The sequence below is a fragment of the Pavona decussata genome, unplaced genomic scaffold (genome assembly GCF_977016875.1).
Source record: "Pavona decussata unplaced genomic scaffold, jaPavDecu1.1 SCAFFOLD_37, whole genome shotgun sequence".
In the NCBI taxonomy this organism is placed as follows: domain Eukaryota; kingdom Metazoa; phylum Cnidaria; class Anthozoa; order Scleractinia; family Agariciidae; genus Pavona; species Pavona decussata.
The window spans coordinates 3,802,561-3,820,658 of record NW_028145459.1 but is presented as its reverse complement, the minus strand read 5'-3'; the positions used below and the strand labels follow the sequence as shown (position 1 = coordinate 3,820,658).

Here is an 18,098-nt window from a genome sequence, read left to right as displayed (position 1 = left end):
CAACTCTCTCATTAAAAATGTTTTTAAACGCCAATTTTAAGCTAACGGTAAAGAAAAAGTTTAAGTAAAACACCGAGGAACAAAAATCTTTTCGAAGAGTCTTCACAGTTTAGTAATTAATAAAACTCGAATCAAACATCACGTTTACCCAGGATTAGCTTAATAGAGCTTTGAACAACTGGGCCCAGGTTGTGTTTCAGTTCCAGGTGTTCACCAATAGCTGGGGTTTCCTGTTGAGTGTCGTAAAACCAAAACCAAAGTAATTACTCTGGCCAATCGCAACAGATGTAAACAACACAACGAGCCAAACAGAATTCGAAACTAATACATGTAACTGGCGCCAAACGCGGGAAAACGCGTGCGGCAAAAATGCGATTGGTTTTGGTTTGGATTCCCATTGGTTGAGAAAATGGCATGAGTTTTGCTAACCAATCACAGAGCGTAGTAATGCAAAACCAAAGCAATCGCGAAAATGCATTGGTGGAGGTGTCGGCGCGCATTGCCGACATAACCCGCATCACACAGGTCACATTCATAGGTTGATTTAGCAACATGAAACATAGAACAAAGATTGTCGCAGTAAGTACACAACTTAAAGCAGTTGCGTAAAGAAAGCCTGAAAAAAATTCAGGCTTGAATGGGATTCGAACCCATGATATATATTTCATCTCAGAGGTCACGGGTTCGAATCCCGTTCAAGCCTGAATTTTTTCCGGTTTTCTTTTCGCAACTGCTTAAAGTGCCCCTGGGACAAATTCTGCTGTTGCGAACTAAATTACAGCAGAGTACAATTTATGAAGTATATGAAAATTAGCCATGTGGAATTTTTCGTGTTGAGCCAATGACGTCACTTCCTGTAATTTGAGCCTTAACTTCCGGAACAAGGCCAAGTAATGGCGGCCGTGAAATCTCGAATAAAAGGCTAAAAAAAATACTTCCAATCGCCGTAAAGGATTGAAATTTGGTAACATGGATTGAGTAAGAAGGTCATATTCTACACGAAAATGCAAAAAGATGGAAAGCAAATAATCTAAAAAAAGAGCAAGGCTGATTTCACGGTTAGGGAAGTATATTTTCCAATATTTCGAAAGGCACGGCCTTTCTTCTTAAGGGTATGTTTGAGACTGACCCTGTGGCAAGATACTTTACAATTTAAACAGTTACAATAGATACCTGAAAAAAGGCTAAAGTTACATAAACAAAAACGTTACAATTTGAAATTTGAAAATACAACTGATAAATAGGTATAAGCTAACGTTACAACGTGGTAGACGAAAACAAAATACGTAACAATGAGTTAATTACATAACTTAGGAAGATGAAAGACGGGAAAAATGTTCAAGGCTTATCTCTCCTATTAAGACCTAAGGTTTCAATAGTTTGACCTCTGTCGATGAGGTATGCCCTCTCTAGCTTTGCGTACACTGTCACGATTAGATTTGATGAGTTCGAGGGGAATTAGTAGCATGTCAGAAGCGTTATGGTCGTTAGAAAGAAAATGTTCTGAAACTGTGGTGGGTTTGGAACTGTTTGTTTGTTTGTCGACTGGTCTACGGTGTTCGTTAAAACGGTCTTTAAGTCGTCGTTTTGTTTCTCCTATGTATTGTTTGTGGCAGCGGTTGCAGTGTACCATGTAGATAACGTTTTTAGAGTTACAGTCCATATGATGAGTAATATGTCTAGTTTCGCCGGTAGAATGAAATGTGTAGCTGGTACGTCCGTCTGTTATGTAGTTGCAAGTTAAACAGTTGTCCCCACATCGAAAAGATCCATGGGGTAGGTTGTTTTGTGTGGGATTACGTAGTTTGGCGCTAACAAGTAAATCACTCAGGTTGTTGGTCCGTCGGAAGGCAACAAGAGGTGTGGCTTTGAAAACGTTAGCGCAGCGGGGAGATGAAGATAGGATGTTGAAGTGTTTGTGAATAATGGATGATACAGAGCGAAGGGCTGGATTGTATGTGACGACAAGGGGTACTCGTATAGGTTGGTTGGTGTCGGAGGTGTCTTTAGTAGCTATAGCGTCGGAACGTGGGATGCCGTTAACCCGTCCTATTTCTTGATTGAGGAATGAAAGATTGTATCCCCGTTTGTTGAGATAGGTTCTGAGTTCGTTTGTTCGGAGTTTAAAAGTTTCGTCAGAAGAACAAATACGTCTGAGTATTAAGTCTGAGAGCTGAGCTGAATGGAATGGCTCTCTTAGTGTGTATAGGATGACATGAAGATTGTAACAAGTATTGATGTTTGTCAGTAGGCTTAGTGTAAAGGTCGGTAGTGATAGTGCCGTTATAGAGAGACACACTGACGTCCAGAAAGGGTATAGATGTGAGAGAATAATTGGATGTGAATTTAATAGTGGGGTGAATGTTATTGAGATAAGTAGTGAAGGTTTGGAGGTCGTCGAGAGAGTGTGTCCATATCATGAAGATGTCGTCTATGAAGCGCCACCATATGTATGGTTGAAATGGAAAAAAAAAAAGATGTAAAATGAAATTTTCATCCTAGGGGCACTTTAAGTTGCATACTAACCGCAAGAATCTTTCTTCTATCTGATCTTTCATCCGCAGTTCAAAATATATGTTTCATATATTTACATTCAAAGTAAGTTAACGTATAAAAGCAAGATATAACGTACTATGTCAGCAACTCATGGGCTCCTGACTATGTGAAAATATGGTTCACTGCCGAGGATTCGAACTCCGATCTCCGGCGTTCAAGGCGGACGTGATCTTCACATAGTCCGTTATATCTTGCTTTTACACGTTAACATAATTTACGAACAGCACGGGAAGGCCAGTTGACAGCGGCGCGCGCATCAAAAATACCCATGAAAGATAGTCGCGTCCTCAAATGACGTTCCCGTTCTGTCACAAAATCAGCCTAACCAGCAAAACGTTGTGTACAGCTATACGCTTTTGACTGGGAAAAATTTGTTTTTTTGGATGAATGGTCGCTTATGGGAGGTGGTCGCACATGGAGGTTCTACTGTACTAAGCAAAATCCGAGGTCCGGTCCAAAAAATTGCAAAAACCCATAATTCCCTGCATAAGCGCGCGGGATCCGCGCCATTTTCTATTTTCCCGCACTTCTTTGGGCTCCAATTGTGTTCAAGCCTCTGTACCTGGTTACCCAGCTCCCACGTGGCTTAATAGCCAGTACCGCTGACCAGGAAAGTGATGTTATCGCAGTTGATGGATTCGCATGTTATGTTTTCTTCGCTAATCCGAGATCCTTGATAGTCTTGGGATAAAATGCAAGCTGCACAGAAGCTTGGAATAGTGTATATCGGCAAGGCCGGTGGTAAGGTAAGTGTCGAATTTGTTTGATCGGCTTTGAAAGTTTATCTGGCGTAAACCAAGGAAGGCAGGTTTACCAGACTTTGGCGTCCATGCATTTTTCCCATCGTTCTTGACTGGGGCTTTTTTTTAAAGTTATGTTTGAGAGCGTAGAATTCTGCGTTCTTAGCCAATATATTTCTAATACGAAAAGCCCAGTTGAGAAGAAGATTGTTATCAGTACGGATTATCCAACGTGATCTCAATAAATCTTTTGGTAAACCTGAGGATTGTGTATTTATCGCACGGGTTGATGTCTCCTAAGTTTGTGTCGTGCGTACGGTCTGTCAGGCTTAATGTAATTTGATACATCAATTAAGCTTAATATTTATTTAATACAACTTCCAAGCTTGCTGCAGGTGATCTTGAACCATCTGGCAGGTTAATGCAATTTGGTACATTGAGCTTACATTTAACACTGTACTTCAAGCTTCCTGTGGTTGATCACTTTGTATACTTGATCCAGAGAGGTTAAGTAGCCGGTCAAAATGCAACTACAGTAGAAGCACAGCCCTGGCATTTATAATACTGACAAGCAAAAACAAATGGTTGCATTAACAAGTTGGTTGGATTAACAAGGTTCTTTACTAAATAACAAAATGACTGCAAAAGGTTTTGACACAAGCCTTTAGTCCTGTAATTAATTATGCACATATTCACTTCTCATAATAATGTGCATCATAAACTAACAGCGACTGTGGATAGAATTTGAGTTGGAAAATGACTGTATACATAATTATTGCCTGGAGCTGTGCAGATATCTTGTCAGTGACTACATATCAACATTTGTTTGAGGCAAATTGGTAGTGATGTTAAAGGGACCTTAAGCAGGGACGAAGACAGCACCAGTGAGAACATCAGAAAACAATAGTTTTAATCAACAAAATATTGGCTCTTCATGTACGTTATAAACTTTGGTACATTTCTTTGCCGTCCTCAGCAAAACAACGACGTGAAATGACCACAATCAAGGTTTTATGGAGAACATGAACACATGATGATTTATTGATTTTCCTTCCTCCTTCTGAACTTTAAAGATGTCCCTACGACATTAGCTCCTGGATAGTTCAGCTACATTACACAAACTAAATGAGTAGAAATCATCGCAAATTTACATCTCAGAAAACGTGAAAGTAATTTTTGGAGTCCCGTTTTTGTTGGCATCATCCTCATCGTCTCTCCTTAGGGTCCCTATGGTCATGTCAACAGGGTGATGCTAGGTGGATGTCCTTTATAGATCTGTCAATAAACAAAGCTGCTTCATTACTTACTCACCTATACAGAAAAATCCTATAAGACTCTTGTCTACAGCTAACAATGCTCAGAAAAAAGGACAAATAGCTAGACTATCTAAACCTAACTGAATGAGGAAAAAGAGTAAATTAATGCTATAGATGTTTTTATTGACTGGGCATCTCTTCCCAATGTTGAGCGGAGTCCAATGTCATGGAGAATTTTTTTAAAAAAATCTTTCAACATTTCTAACAGATGATTTTTAAACGACTTCTTTGGCTGTTTATTCTAAGGTTTAGTGTAACACAGATTTAGTACATAATTTTAAGTTTTTAATTATTTATCTTTAATTCTTATTGTCTTTTTATGTGTTTCCTTTTTTAAGACCTCTCTGAAAACCACTCGTATGTGATGTGCTCTTCCTCCTAAAATAGTTCATTATAATAAATATTGTTGTTATTATTATTATTATTATTATTATTAAATTACTGATATAAATTGACAGCATGTGACTAGTTGTTGACGTAATATTTAAAACACAAGCAGCAATGTTTTATCGGGATTTAAAACCACAAGGTGCAGCCTCGTGGTTTTAGACCTGATAAAACACGTGATGCAAGTTTTTTGAACGACTTCAAAAACATTCCTGGAAAAGTATGTGTCAAGAGAGTTCATAGCAATGATGCTTTATTTGTGAATGTTGGAAATTAGCATACAAGAAAAACATTAAACACTGTATACTAGTAAGGAGGAGGTTTTATCAGGTTTTAAAACCACTCAACCATTTGATAGGTCAATGGGCTTATGAATTATTAATGAGTTTTTAATGTGTTTTAATTCATTCTTTTGTTATTTTGTATTGTCATTGTTTGTTAACGTTACTTTCTAAATCATTTGTACTGCCAGTGTTCCTATCCCGATGAGTGGTGTGGTTGGGCGGGGGGGGGGGGGGGGGAGGAGAGGAATTAGTAACTAGGTATGTGCAACCTCAAAGGTTATGGTTTTTGAGCCATTTTGGCCTGAAACTCAGAATAGATTTTATCATTTTGGTCCAAAAGACTGAAAATGGGTTTGGATATTACAAGTACAGCGTAAAAGCCAGGTTTGAAAAAGTTACCATCAAATTACAAATCTTGGTCTGAAATAGGATCAGGGTTTGGAGAACTGAGTTGCATTTCCCCACCAAAAATTCTCAGGAGTAACCAGTTTCATCCAACCAAGATTAATAATTTAAAAGCTACCTTACTGACACATGTAGTGGTGCCTAACATTATTAATCTGGGGACTTTCTTTTAATAATCGTGCACCCCCTTGTGAATAATTATGGTCCAAACATTAATGATGACCTCTCCAGGTTAACATAATTAATTTACAAAATAAAACTCAAAGAGCCAAGGAGATGTTTAAAATAAGTCTATTTTAGAATAGAAGACAGAAATTAAGATTGCATTTGGTTGACTAAAATTCCAAAATAAGACATTATTTTCTGCAAACTTTCACTGACACATGATAATTTAAGAGCAATTTTGTAATCTGGTAACTCCAAAAGGCTCACACAAGGGATTTCTTGTTACCGTTGTGTGTATTCCCAAATGCACTTGGAAGTTTTTGTGACTCTTTTAATCCCTGCTTGTGTTTTCTCAGACACTTTTTCCTCATATACTTTTTTTTTTGTCTTTGATTCACTGTTTAGTACTAACCCCATGGCTTTCACTCTACATGTAAATCTCAATGTGTTTCAAGCTGTCCTGTTTAAACTATAGCTGTAATTTTAAATAAATTGACTAGCTTCAATCAAGAAGGATTTTAAGAGTGGAATGGTTAATGTTCACGAGAAACCAGAAGATTAACATAGATCGATGCATGTCTAGATTAGTTAAGGACGGTGCCTACTATTGTTACTGCGCATACGTTCTGTGCATCGCGAGATACTCGGGTTTCCTATGGGTGGTTCCTACTAATACAAGAATATTTTTGCGCGGTTTAAAACTATACGGAAAAAAGCAGAACTTACCAAATGTCTTTGGTATTTCAAAAGAAAATTGGGGGTAACCATTCATTTTCAGCAAAAATTAAGCTTCAATTTAGGAAAAAATCCCATACATTGCTTTATATGTTGGCATTTTTTAGAGATATTGTTGCTTACTTGTAATTGTCTCTGAAAAATGCGTGGTTACCCCAAATTTTCTTTTTGGATTCCAATAGGCGTTGCTAAGATCTGCTTTTCCCCTCATAGTCATAAGCCGCACAAAAGTACTGCAGTATTAGTAGGGACCATCCTTAAAGGGCCTCAGTCAGCTACACCTTTGTTTTTGTTTGTATGCAAGAGTTTGGCTATTATATTTTATTCGGAGCTTGTCAAAATGAACAAAATCACTGTGAAAGTGTTAAAGATAATGAAACATACTTTCAGGAACACAACTCACAGTAAAGCAATAAGTTTTCGCTTCACCATGCAATATCAATAATTTCGATGGCGTCGAAAATGGCGGAGGCTGACTAGGGTCCTTTAAGGTAACAGATCCTAAGATTAGAACTATGCTTTTGACTGTATTTAAAACTATTTATTCTTTAATAATTTTGCAGCATAAGTATTCACTGCTTGATGAAAAGGACATCCATCTTGTAAAAAGATTTAGATTTGAGGTAAGTGACAAAATACTTAATATGTGGATAACTGACTGGCTTCTGTCAACAGGTGGAACTACATTCTACATGATTAGCTACGGTAGCTGTAACTTAGCAGTTAGTGTGGCAGAATTCTTGGGCAGTCTGCTTTGCAAATGTTCTGTTTTGAAACTTTTGTCCTTAACATTGCAAAGCTTTTAAAATTAGAGGTATAGAACTTTAGAGATCACCAAATCTCCCTGGAAATACATACCATGGCCTTTTTTCAAATGTTTTCATTAATTTAATTATTTTTGAGATGTCAAAAAGGAAAATATAACAAGAAGTGTAATTATTGTTGTTATTTGAACTGTTCTTGACCGAAAAACATAAAACAGAGCAATGAAATTGATATATATGAAATGAGTATTGAAGCCGCAAATGTAGCCTTGATGCCATGGTCCCTGGAGGCTCTTTGCTGTTTTCTCTTTTACTTCAGTCTAATGTTTCCCTTTATTAACTTAAACCTTTAATCTAACCCAGTTCTCTTGGAATTCCCAATGATATTTTCTGGAACCACACAATATTTCTACATCTGGACCTCATGCTTGGTTAATCAACTATATACATGTAATGTATGTAGTTACAGGGTACCGGTAGTTATCAAATAAGAATTATAGAAAATCTGAATTCTTTAACTGTCAGGCGAAAGTTGATGTCAACAAAGATGGCAATGGAGCTCATATTTTTGCGTATGCATTTGACTTGTCGCGAGAAGAAACCAGTGGATGTTACTTTCATGAATATATTTGGTAAGTTACAGTACTGTATTCCTAAAAACATGATTTAATGTGAATGTACATGTGTGTTTCTCTGTACACTGCTTTTAATAGTATCTAATATTAAGAGAAGATGCTTAATGTTTTACAGTCAATCTACATCACATGTGACCAGTATTTTTGAAATTTGTTCATGTTAGTATCTTTTTTGGAAAACTTTCCAGAGAAATGTTAAAGATTCCATTCAAATGCTGAACATTACAAATTTTACAATAACTGTCCAAATTCCCGCACGCTGATTGGCTCGTAGCTATTGTCTATAAGAGTACAGACAATAAAAATGACGTCACAAATTGTAGCGTGCGCGCTTTCTCAACGAAAAAAATAGCCAATTCCGCTTGTACTTTTTCCATGTTATTGTAAAAAACAAATCGACGGCAGTTTTCTATGGTCTATACTCTTATAGACCATAAAATGATGCCATAAAATGTGCAAAACTTGGCGGTGAAACCACTCGCCTGCGGCTCGTGGTTCCACTTGAGTTTTGAACATTTTTTGATGTCATTTTATGGTCTATTTAACAATTATTCCACGAGCGCGCGTTGGATATGAGATGATAGATAGCCAACGAGGCGCGTAGCGCCGAGTTGGCTATAATCATCTCATATCCAACAAGCGCAAGTGGAATAATTGTTTTATCAAAAACAATGAAGAAATATTGCTAGATCTTACTGAATTTCGCTGTGCAAGAATAACTAGCAGACAATTTAACGATCGCCATTTCTTGGCCATGGTATAATGGCTCATATACCATGGCTGCTAAGCCAATCAAATCCCTCGAATTGCATTATACAATGATTCAGTTTTTAATAAAAGAGTATAGACCATAGAAAACTGCCGTCGATTTGTTAATTGGAATACTGGTCATGTGTGATGTAGACCAACTGTAAGTAGTACACTTCACAAGTATGCATTAAAGCTATAATTATAATGAGACTTGGAGAATAGATAGTAAGTGCATCCAAAGGTGTTTCCTTTGAGAGTCTGAAGTGACATCATATTATGATGAGGGAATTGCATCATGATTTCAAATGGTGGTGATCATGGATCTGCCATCCTGGATTACTTAATTTCCTCAAAACCTCAGAAAACCACCAAAATTGACCTCAGGTAATCAAAGTGAAAAGAAAAACACAAAAATTATATTTAATAATATATATAAAAACATGACATAATTTAATGTAAGAAAGGTGATTTTTGTACATTTAAAATGTGGTTCTTCGCAATCCAAAATCTGGAGAAATGCCTGTCAAAAATTAGCTACCATGGCAGCATGTATCAAACTCAGTGAATACTAACCTTCCAAACCAATTTGTTCCCAGATAAATTTCTGAAAAAGTCATGCAGTTTCGGTCATTTGCACAAATATTAAAAAAAAGTTTTAAATACATACGTACATACTTTATTTAACATTCAAATTTGTCACAGGCAGAATCAACCCCCTCCCCTCCACCCCCCCTCCCCCCAAAACCCTCCTTTGGTCTACTGAGGGTTAACCTATTGTGGGAAGGGAATGACCCATAAGTAGAAATAAGAAATATCCCCCTTACAAATTAATGTAAGGCATAAGAGAATACAAGATGTGCAGATTAGTTACAAACTGATCATAGAACTTCTGATGTGCCTGAGTCTTTTGGTAAGACAGCAACATACCTGGCATTCATGGAAAATGTTCCAATTATTAGAACACGTCTCAATTTATAACACATGATAGACTAGTTAACATTCCTTCTGGGAGGGGCACGAGTTCACAATCTCTTTGAGAAGAATAAATTAGTTAAAACTCCCAAAAGGAATTCACTTGATCCCTGCATTACCTTGTCTCACTATACACACACTGTAGCATGACATGAAATAAAAACTGATCAATCCTTTCCTTTGACATGTTGTAAAATGAACCTGCTCTAATCGTTATCAGGGAAAGGCACTGTGGAGGGGTTGCACCAGGTTTTAGAGTTTGCCACAAGAATGGTGTCACTGTAGGTAAGCGCATGGCGTTCATGTATGCGGTATTTGGTGCAGTAATTTATTTATTATAAATTGAAGTTTCCAAAGGGTCTTAATAGTAGTAGACAAGTTAATATTTTAAGGAAACTGACAGAATGCCAGAAGTGGAAATGCAGAGTAAAATCACGTGAACTGGAAATAAATGCTGCAGGAAACATTTGTTTTTATCTCAAAATTTTGCACTGTGACCTTTTTTTTTTTGCATGTATGCAACATATAGTATGCCAAGTGCTCTAAATAGGAATGTTTGGGAGAAAGTTATCCAGTAGAATTTTCTGTAGGTGAAATTTTTTTTTGATATAACAGAAGATCTACTAGGTAACTTTTTTTCATATTCCCAGAGCAGTTAAATAATTTAGGGTACTTTCCAACAAAGCAATAAAAACGGTAGGTCACTGACTTTGAGATAATTTTGAAAAAACTGAAATTCAGAGGTCTACTTTGTAGGGCTGAACTGATCCCATGGTAACCTCTATGACGTCAGAACTAGTCTTTAAGTATTGCCCAACAACTGAGTTACAATTATTAAGATATTTATAGTTTGTCCACATGCTCCCATACAATTTTTTGTAATCTTTCATCATTTCACTAACACTGCAACAACTTAAAACCCTTTTGAGCCTCCTTAAAGGAATTTGCCTTTGAAAACAAGTGTGATAGCTCTTTTACCAGTTTTGTATTAATTTACCCAGATAACAGGTTAAACAACCTATGTGTAGTGCCCTCAGCAAGAGAACACCTGGCAAAATTACAATCAAAGCGTTCTGAGAGGTATGAACAGCATATTGACTTAAAATCCATGTATATGATAATACTAACTGAAGAGTAGGAAATTTAATTATACTATGTGCTTGTCTGGGGTTGAAGCAGCAAGGGGGGTGCACATGTGGGTGGACCAACCCCCACCCCTCTGCTTTTTATGAGTAGTGATGACATTACAGATAAAATTGACTTGTCTTAAAGCCAAATAGCAGTAGAACAATGGGACTTGTTTTGCAGCTGTACCTAGGTGTATTAAAATTCAGGGGGTGGGGGGGGGGGGTTTGTCAAGGCTTGTAATTCTACGAGACACTTCATTCTGTACAGAAACTTTAACTACAGTAATCAATGCTCGCACTGTTGATTTATCTGAGTCCAATCAATTTGAACATGCGTGAGGTGACTGCTATGTGTAGTTGCTACTTATGTTGGTAATATCAATAATAATTGACTCTGTGTAATTCCTATTTTCAGTGCTAGGAATAATAACTGTGGAAGTGAGCCAAGAGAAGATCAAAGGCTTTACTGGATGGCAGTATCTAGATTGCCACCCTTTGAGGCAGAACATGAGGTACATTGCTGCATAAAATTGTTACTTTTTTATTTGCACTGTCTAGCAGCTTAAGGATTTAACTGGTGTCAACCTTGCAAGAGCTTTGGCAATAAGCATGGACACTGTACATCAATTGAAAGTCTACAGTAGGTAATTCATTAAGAGCATTAATTCAGTGCACCTGATCCAGGGGAACTGAACACTTCAAGTAAACCTACATGTGCTGTACATGGAGGCTCTAAGTAAGCTACATGTACTGTAGGTAATAAAGGCTGATTATTTGACATAATTTGTTGTGTACACAGTACTGTACTACTAAGATTTGATGCCAGTAATTTCAAGTGTAGTGAAAAGGATGGGAAATAATTTAAATAAATATTAAACTGTTTGCGTGCAGTTTTCTTAAATCTTTAGACAGCAAGAGAATGTACAGAGTGCAAATTGAAATGAATTTTTTGAAGGATATCTGTGGTAACGTTGACCAGAATTATCTACAGAACGATCTCAACAGCTCAGCCCCTTGTTAACTCAAAATATCCTTTGCTTTAATCAAATGCAGTTCCTTCTTTTTCAGCAAGTAACAAAGCACTCATAACTCCTTATTATTTTTTTTATAATTTTATCGTGTTTCAATAAATGCTTTTATTATTATTATTATTATTATTATTATTATTATTATTATTATTATTATTATTATTATTATTATTATTATTATTACTCACATCAAACTTTTTGAAACATGCAATAAACAAATTTGTATCTCAAAACAGTTTAAATATCCTCATTTGTTTTGATACTGTACCTTTCACTGTAGGATTGGCACTTTATACTGTACATGATACTTACTGAGACACTGTCTATTTTTCTTTTCTTTCTTTTTAGCATTTTATGAATTTAAACTACAAGTGTTACAATGCTAATGGGGAGCAAGTAACTGAGGAAGGTAAAACAGGAACCTTCAGCATTATAATTTAAATATTATTATATTATTATTATTATTGTTAACCTCGTCAATGCAAGAATCTGGCCTCATTTGCACGTGAGGACATGCAGTCTATTAAATTGGCATGTCGACCACACTTTTTAATCTGTGCTTACTATTACTAGTTATTATTAATTATCTCTTCCCTTTTGGTTATGGTGATGTTCATGTTCCTTAGCATTCAGTTACCAAAAGAATTACCTTTGTTTATAAGGGGACTGGTCATAACAAGATTTTTCGGAGAGGGGTTGGGGGGGGGGGGGGTGGGTGTTATTGAAACCACCACCTACCTCATGAACATTACTGATAAAATTTTATTCAATTTGGCTTTAAAATTTGAGTTGACACAGTTCAAAATACTCAGCTAGCAAGAGTCATCATTGCTAGATAAACATAAAAAAGTGAGGTCTGAATCTCATTGTCATTTATCTTACTACTGGAGAGAGTGGTGGCTATGCAATAGAGGCACCATCTGTCGATGTTGATGAAGGGGGGTGCAGGCAGAGACCACCATCTGTTTTTTGCTTTGGTGGGTCCTGTTCAAGTATTAAGTAAAATGTCATTCTTTAATGTATCAGTCAAGGCCGCTGGCTAACATGAGTTTGGTAGCCTGGGGCGACCAAGAAAATGTTCTGGGCACCTAAATATTTCGCAGCAGCACCTAATACTTCACACGTTGGGTTTCTAACTTCTCAGCTTTTGAATTCGGTATTTTTTTATGATACAGCATTAAAGACAGATTGACTTATTTCTCGATTTCACATTTCTTTTCAGATGATACATTGTCCTTTTATGAGTGCCATTATCCACCATGTTGTAAAATTGAAACCGAGGCAAGTACAATAAATTGAATAAGCTAATAACTTTCCTCGTGATCGGCTAAATAGCTGTGTGCAATAATTTTTCGCTATTTATCAAAAGACAATAGATTAATGTCTGTAATAATATCACCATTATTTATTAGTAGTTACTGAGTTTTTGCTTTGCTCTGAACTATAATTTTAGAGTGGTTACCTACAATTTGTGTGATCTAATGACATTTTCACTATCATGGCGTCATTTTACTACAACTACCAGAATCCTTCAGTTTTTTGTTTTCTCGTGCTAATCAGAACTATTGCTCTTTGCTCTCCACTGGGATTACAAAATTTGCATTTGAAAAGGAAAACAAAATGAATTCTGGTAGTTGTAGTAAGATGACGCCATCATGAAAATGGCCTTTCAACTGAAATTTGTGTTGTTGGACTGCTTTTCAACCCATTGGAGAAAATATAGCTACAAAGGCCTTACGCAAATGATTCTTTGGTGCAAATAAGGACAGACTGACTGTTTTCCAACCAAAATCATAATGGACTGGTAAAACATCCACTGTTAAGTAAATAGTAATATTTTTGGTTGTACGCGTACATTTGTGGAAAAGTGTTAAGAAACTGTTAGTCCGTCTCCAAATTCTAGTGCTACAATGATACGTCAACTACACAGCCAACCCCCCCCCCCCCCAACCCCTCAACAATGTTGCTCTGCTGCTGAAGAAAAGGCTGGGTCATCATATGGCCTTCAAAGCAACATTGAGGTAGGGGGAGGGAGGAGTGAAGGTTTGGTGCTCTCAAGGCAGTGTTTTCTTTAAGGTAGATTGAAATATATGTGCAAAATTTGCATTATTCTTAACAAGTTTTGTCCACAATTGTAGAAAAAGTAATCTGGTTACTCTATCTGTTATTCTCCTTCATTTACAGTCCTAAAAAAATGCAAATTATTATGATAATCAGTTAATTGTGCTAAACTGTTAATTTCAAACAAGTCAGTCTATTCATTACCTTGTTATTAATAGTAAAACTTATTCAGCTGTTGTTTGATTGTAGCTTCGGGAGTTCAGTATTTGTGGACAGTGTCAGCAGGTGCGATACTGTGGACCCCTTTGTCAAGAGGTCAGTGATCTTTAGGTGTAAATTATTTGCCATGAGTCCCAGCTCCTTTTAGAGCATGACCCTAAAACTTCCTTTAAATGTTGTGTTCCTTCTTGTCACCTTCTCCTAACCTGTCATTAAATTAACAGTGTTGTATTTTATGAAAAACAACCTTAATCTAAATTGTGTACATGCAGTCTGCTAAACAGGAGGTTGATGATTCACTACCTTGTCAGACGGACAGGCGGGCATTAAACTTAACAACTGGGCAAGAAAATGTCTTCTTTGGAATTTGACATCTGTGAATGATTTATTACCATTACACCGAATACGGTTCCTGTATGATCATGTAGAATTTACTTGATAAAATAGCCAGGGTCAAGCAAGCACTGTGATTGTTCAAACTGATCGAGTTCTGTGTAACTCCACAATGCACGAAGCATACGTATGGTGCGTGCATTATAATTGTACATATGCACGGAGCACACGTCAGATTTTTTGCCTGTGAAAAATCTGAGAAATTCAGAGACAGAATGCGCTGTCACTCCAGCGATTCGCAAAGAACAGTCTCTTGTACTGACGTTTCCACACTTTTAATTAACCTCAACCTGTCTCTCAACACCTTAAAACTTAAACTTGACTTGGAGTAAGAGTTAACTTCTTGAACTTGCTTACGACATGACGAAAAACTAAAACAGTTTGACTTTTTACTTGATTGCGCTGTCACGTGCCCTGCCGTGATCAACAAGAGCGCGCGCTAAAACTTGATGTTGATTCATTAAAATTCGCACTTGTCTGGGGAGTTACGATTGTTTATATTTAAAGAAATAAAAAACACACCGAGTGCATTGTTGAGTTATATAAGCACTTGGGAATTTTTAAGAACACTCGAGAAATGCAGAGAGGCACGAGCCGTACTTCTCTCATGTTCTTAAAAATTCCCGCGTGCTAATATAACTCAACAATGCCCTCAGCGCGTTTTTTATTTCTTTAATAAAATAAAAAAAAAAACATATTGAACATAAAACAAACTCTCGCAGGGACCTCGCTGAGCAAGAAACAATTCACTTATGGGTTAAGTTGGCTAGCTGAGAAGACATCAATAGACGTTTGACTTAATCCTTTGAGACTCATCTCCCTCATTCTACAAATTTTGCTTACCAATCACAGGATGTAGTGAAGGGCTCATTACTAATTAAAAGCAAACAATGAATAGGACATTTTCATGATGGCGTCATTTGACTACAACTACCAGAATCCTTCAGTTTTTTTGTTTTCTCATGCTAATTAGAGCTATTGTTCTTTGCTCTCCACTGGGATTACAAAATTTGAATTTGAAAAGGAAAACGAAATGAATTCTGGTAGTTGTAGTCAAATGACGCCATCATGAAAATGGCCTATTGAAATCTGCTCTGATCACTATTAACATGATTGATATGTATACAAGCTTCTTTAGTATTGATCATAATCAAAAAATATGTATACATATATTATCTAACTGAGTGTGTTCTCTGATTTTCTCAATGTTATCTTTAGAGAGACTGGCCATCGCATAAGAAGTACTGCAAAGAAAAAGCAAAACAGAGAATAAGTTATGAGGTGTCCCCAGAGCGCTAAACAATCACCCTCGTTAATAGATCATCAATATAACTATCTTGTACATATAATATATAAACAGTAGCCTAGAAGATCATATTATTTTGAGTACAGACTGGGATTGTTCTGTTATTTTTGAAAGTAAACGAAGGCTATTAATAATAATTATTGTATTTATTATCCTTGAAATATTTTCTAGTGAGACAATACAGATACGGTTAGGTAGCTGTCAAGCTGTTCAACGTCCATCAACAAAACACAGTTGGCAAGCTTTTAAAAAGTTTGGTATACGTAGTTCGAGCACCAAAATTGATTCTGCCCAAAAAAATAATTCTGGGTTGAAACTGAAGATGCAAGATATTCTTAGATATTTTAAAATGATGTTGTATTGCATGACATTCTGACCACTGACAGACTATAAGAAAATATTTGAAGGATTAAGATACCAATACAAGACATTGTCTAATGTTGTTTTTAAAAGTAACCTTTCAAAGTCATTTAGCACTGAACGTTTTGATAATTAACTAGTATGTTAATAAACATTTCCTTAGACTTCAATGAAATCATTATTTGTTGAGATATTAGTTTGAAACAAGTTTCTTGACTGTATAAAAAGTATTATTTAAGGCCAGTTTAGTTAAAATAGAAGTATACTGTAGTGGTTTTTAGTAACCTGGCTTTCAAGTTACAAGGCTGCAGTATTGTCGATCACTGTAGTGTTCTGTTTAGTTTCAGAATGATGCATAGTAAGTACCATGTTTGTTCCAGTAATAACAGTAAATTATGTCGTTAAATAAGATGTCTGAGCCTCAAGTGTGACATTTGTGGATTTGCTAAAATAACAAATCTTTAGTCGCTTATCCATCATTGACAGATAAGGGAATTTTTAAGTAGTGTTATTTAGTATGATTGCAAGCTTTTTCATTCCTCACAAACCAGTACATTTGGTGAGCAATTACAGGAAATTATTGCTATAATTCAAGATTCTTTTCCTTATTAGAATGCAGCATATCTGTGCGGTGCTGTCAAACTCCTCTTCATGCTAGTGGATTTACTCGACCTTTTGCACAACTTAAGGTGAAAGTGTGCAGTTTGGAAGTTTAATAGATAGCTCCTATTATAGGATTTTACAATCCAGCTAAAAATTAATCCACCACACTGAAAAAGATGGTGGCTGTACATTTTACCATGATATCTTGCAAACCTAACACAGCCAATAGCAATAGGCTCATGGAAAGCTGCATGTTTTTGCACAATTCATCCCTATACTAACAACATTGTGTATGCTTGCTTTGAAGTTTTTAGAACTTTTCTGTGCATTTTAAGGGTTTTGCACACTAACAATTACGGGTAAATGTTCCATTCGCCACGCTTTTTCAGTAGGGTGGATTTTACGGCTAGGCGCAATATGGTTATAATAACTTGTCTTTGACTTTTTCGGCCCAAAATAAAAATTAAACGTTCTAAGAATTTTGCTATATGGTATTTACGGGCTGTCTTTGTTTATTAACTGGTACAGTCAACTCTTGCCTAGTGGACGCCACACTATTACGGACACCCTGATAATACCGACACCAGCTAAAGCTAAAATCCCCGGCAAAAGTAAATGTCAGACCTTGACTGAAATAAATTCCCGTTTTAGGGACTCTTGCAATTAAGGACACTAGTTTGCGGTCCTGAGGGTGTCCGCACTAAAGGGAGTTGTCTGTATTCATTTCTTGATTTGTACAAGAATGCAGTGCTGGTTATGTGAATACACAATTGCATTGAGTCTTGAAGGACTTACGCCAAGCCAAATTTTTGAAAGCACGAGTCCATTACACTAGTGTTGAACTTGTGTGTATAAAATTATATCTGTTTTAATGTTTAATAGCTTTAAAATTTTTAACTTCTAACAAAAAATGTTTGGACCATTTTCTTTCGGACACAATACCACAGACAATCAGACATTTTGGATCATGTGTATTATGGGCTTTCTCGTGTCAACCATTACATCTACTGACATTTCGGTTGATTGTCAACTGATGCGCGACTGACACTTGGTCAACACTTTATCAATACTGCTGTGAGTATCTGTCAACATTTCTATTGAGAGTATAGGTGAAGTTGACCAATTTGTCGGTACCATGTCAGTCCATACTGCACCAATACTTGACACTTTGTCAATTAATAAAATATTCTCAGTCACCAATTTGCTGATACTAATTAGCCGATAGTTGGTTGCCAGTTGGCCAACACTTGGCTGATAATAATATTATTGTCCAGTGTTAGTCATGAGTTCGC

General features: G+C 36.5%; 1 protein-coding gene across 1 annotated transcript; it reads left to right on the top strand.

Moving 5' to 3' along the window:
* The first annotated feature begins 3,165 nt into the window (after positions 1-3,165).
* LOC146484116 (zinc finger MYND domain-containing protein 19-like) lies at positions 3,166-17,285 on the top strand. The gene is made up of 10 exons (XM_085105390.1): positions 3,166-3,302; positions 7,152-7,211; positions 7,878-7,984; positions 9,930-9,994; positions 10,711-10,789; positions 11,252-11,348; positions 12,213-12,273; positions 13,087-13,145; positions 14,175-14,240; positions 15,756-17,285. Exons 1-10 carry the CDS (start codon positions 3,249-3,251, stop codon positions 15,834-15,836), a joined length of 729 nt encoding a protein of 242 aa, XP_084961516.1. The 5' UTR covers positions 3,166-3,248; the 3' UTR covers positions 15,837-17,285.
* The last annotated feature ends 813 nt before the right edge of the window (positions 17,286-18,098 follow it).

Coding starts and splice junctions, on each gene's coding strand:
- LOC146484116 (XM_085105390.1), top strand. CDS start 3,249: ATGCAAGCTGCACAGAAGCTTGGAATAGTGTATATCGGCAAGGCCGGT. Junction 7,212..7,877: donor TAAAAAGATTTAGATTTGAG/GTAAGTGACAAA, acceptor TTTAACTGTCAG/GCGAAAGTTGATGTCAACAA. Junction 11,349..12,212: donor CCTTTGAGGCAGAACATGAG/GTACATTGCTGC, acceptor CTTTCTTTTTAG/CATTTTATGAATTTAAACTA.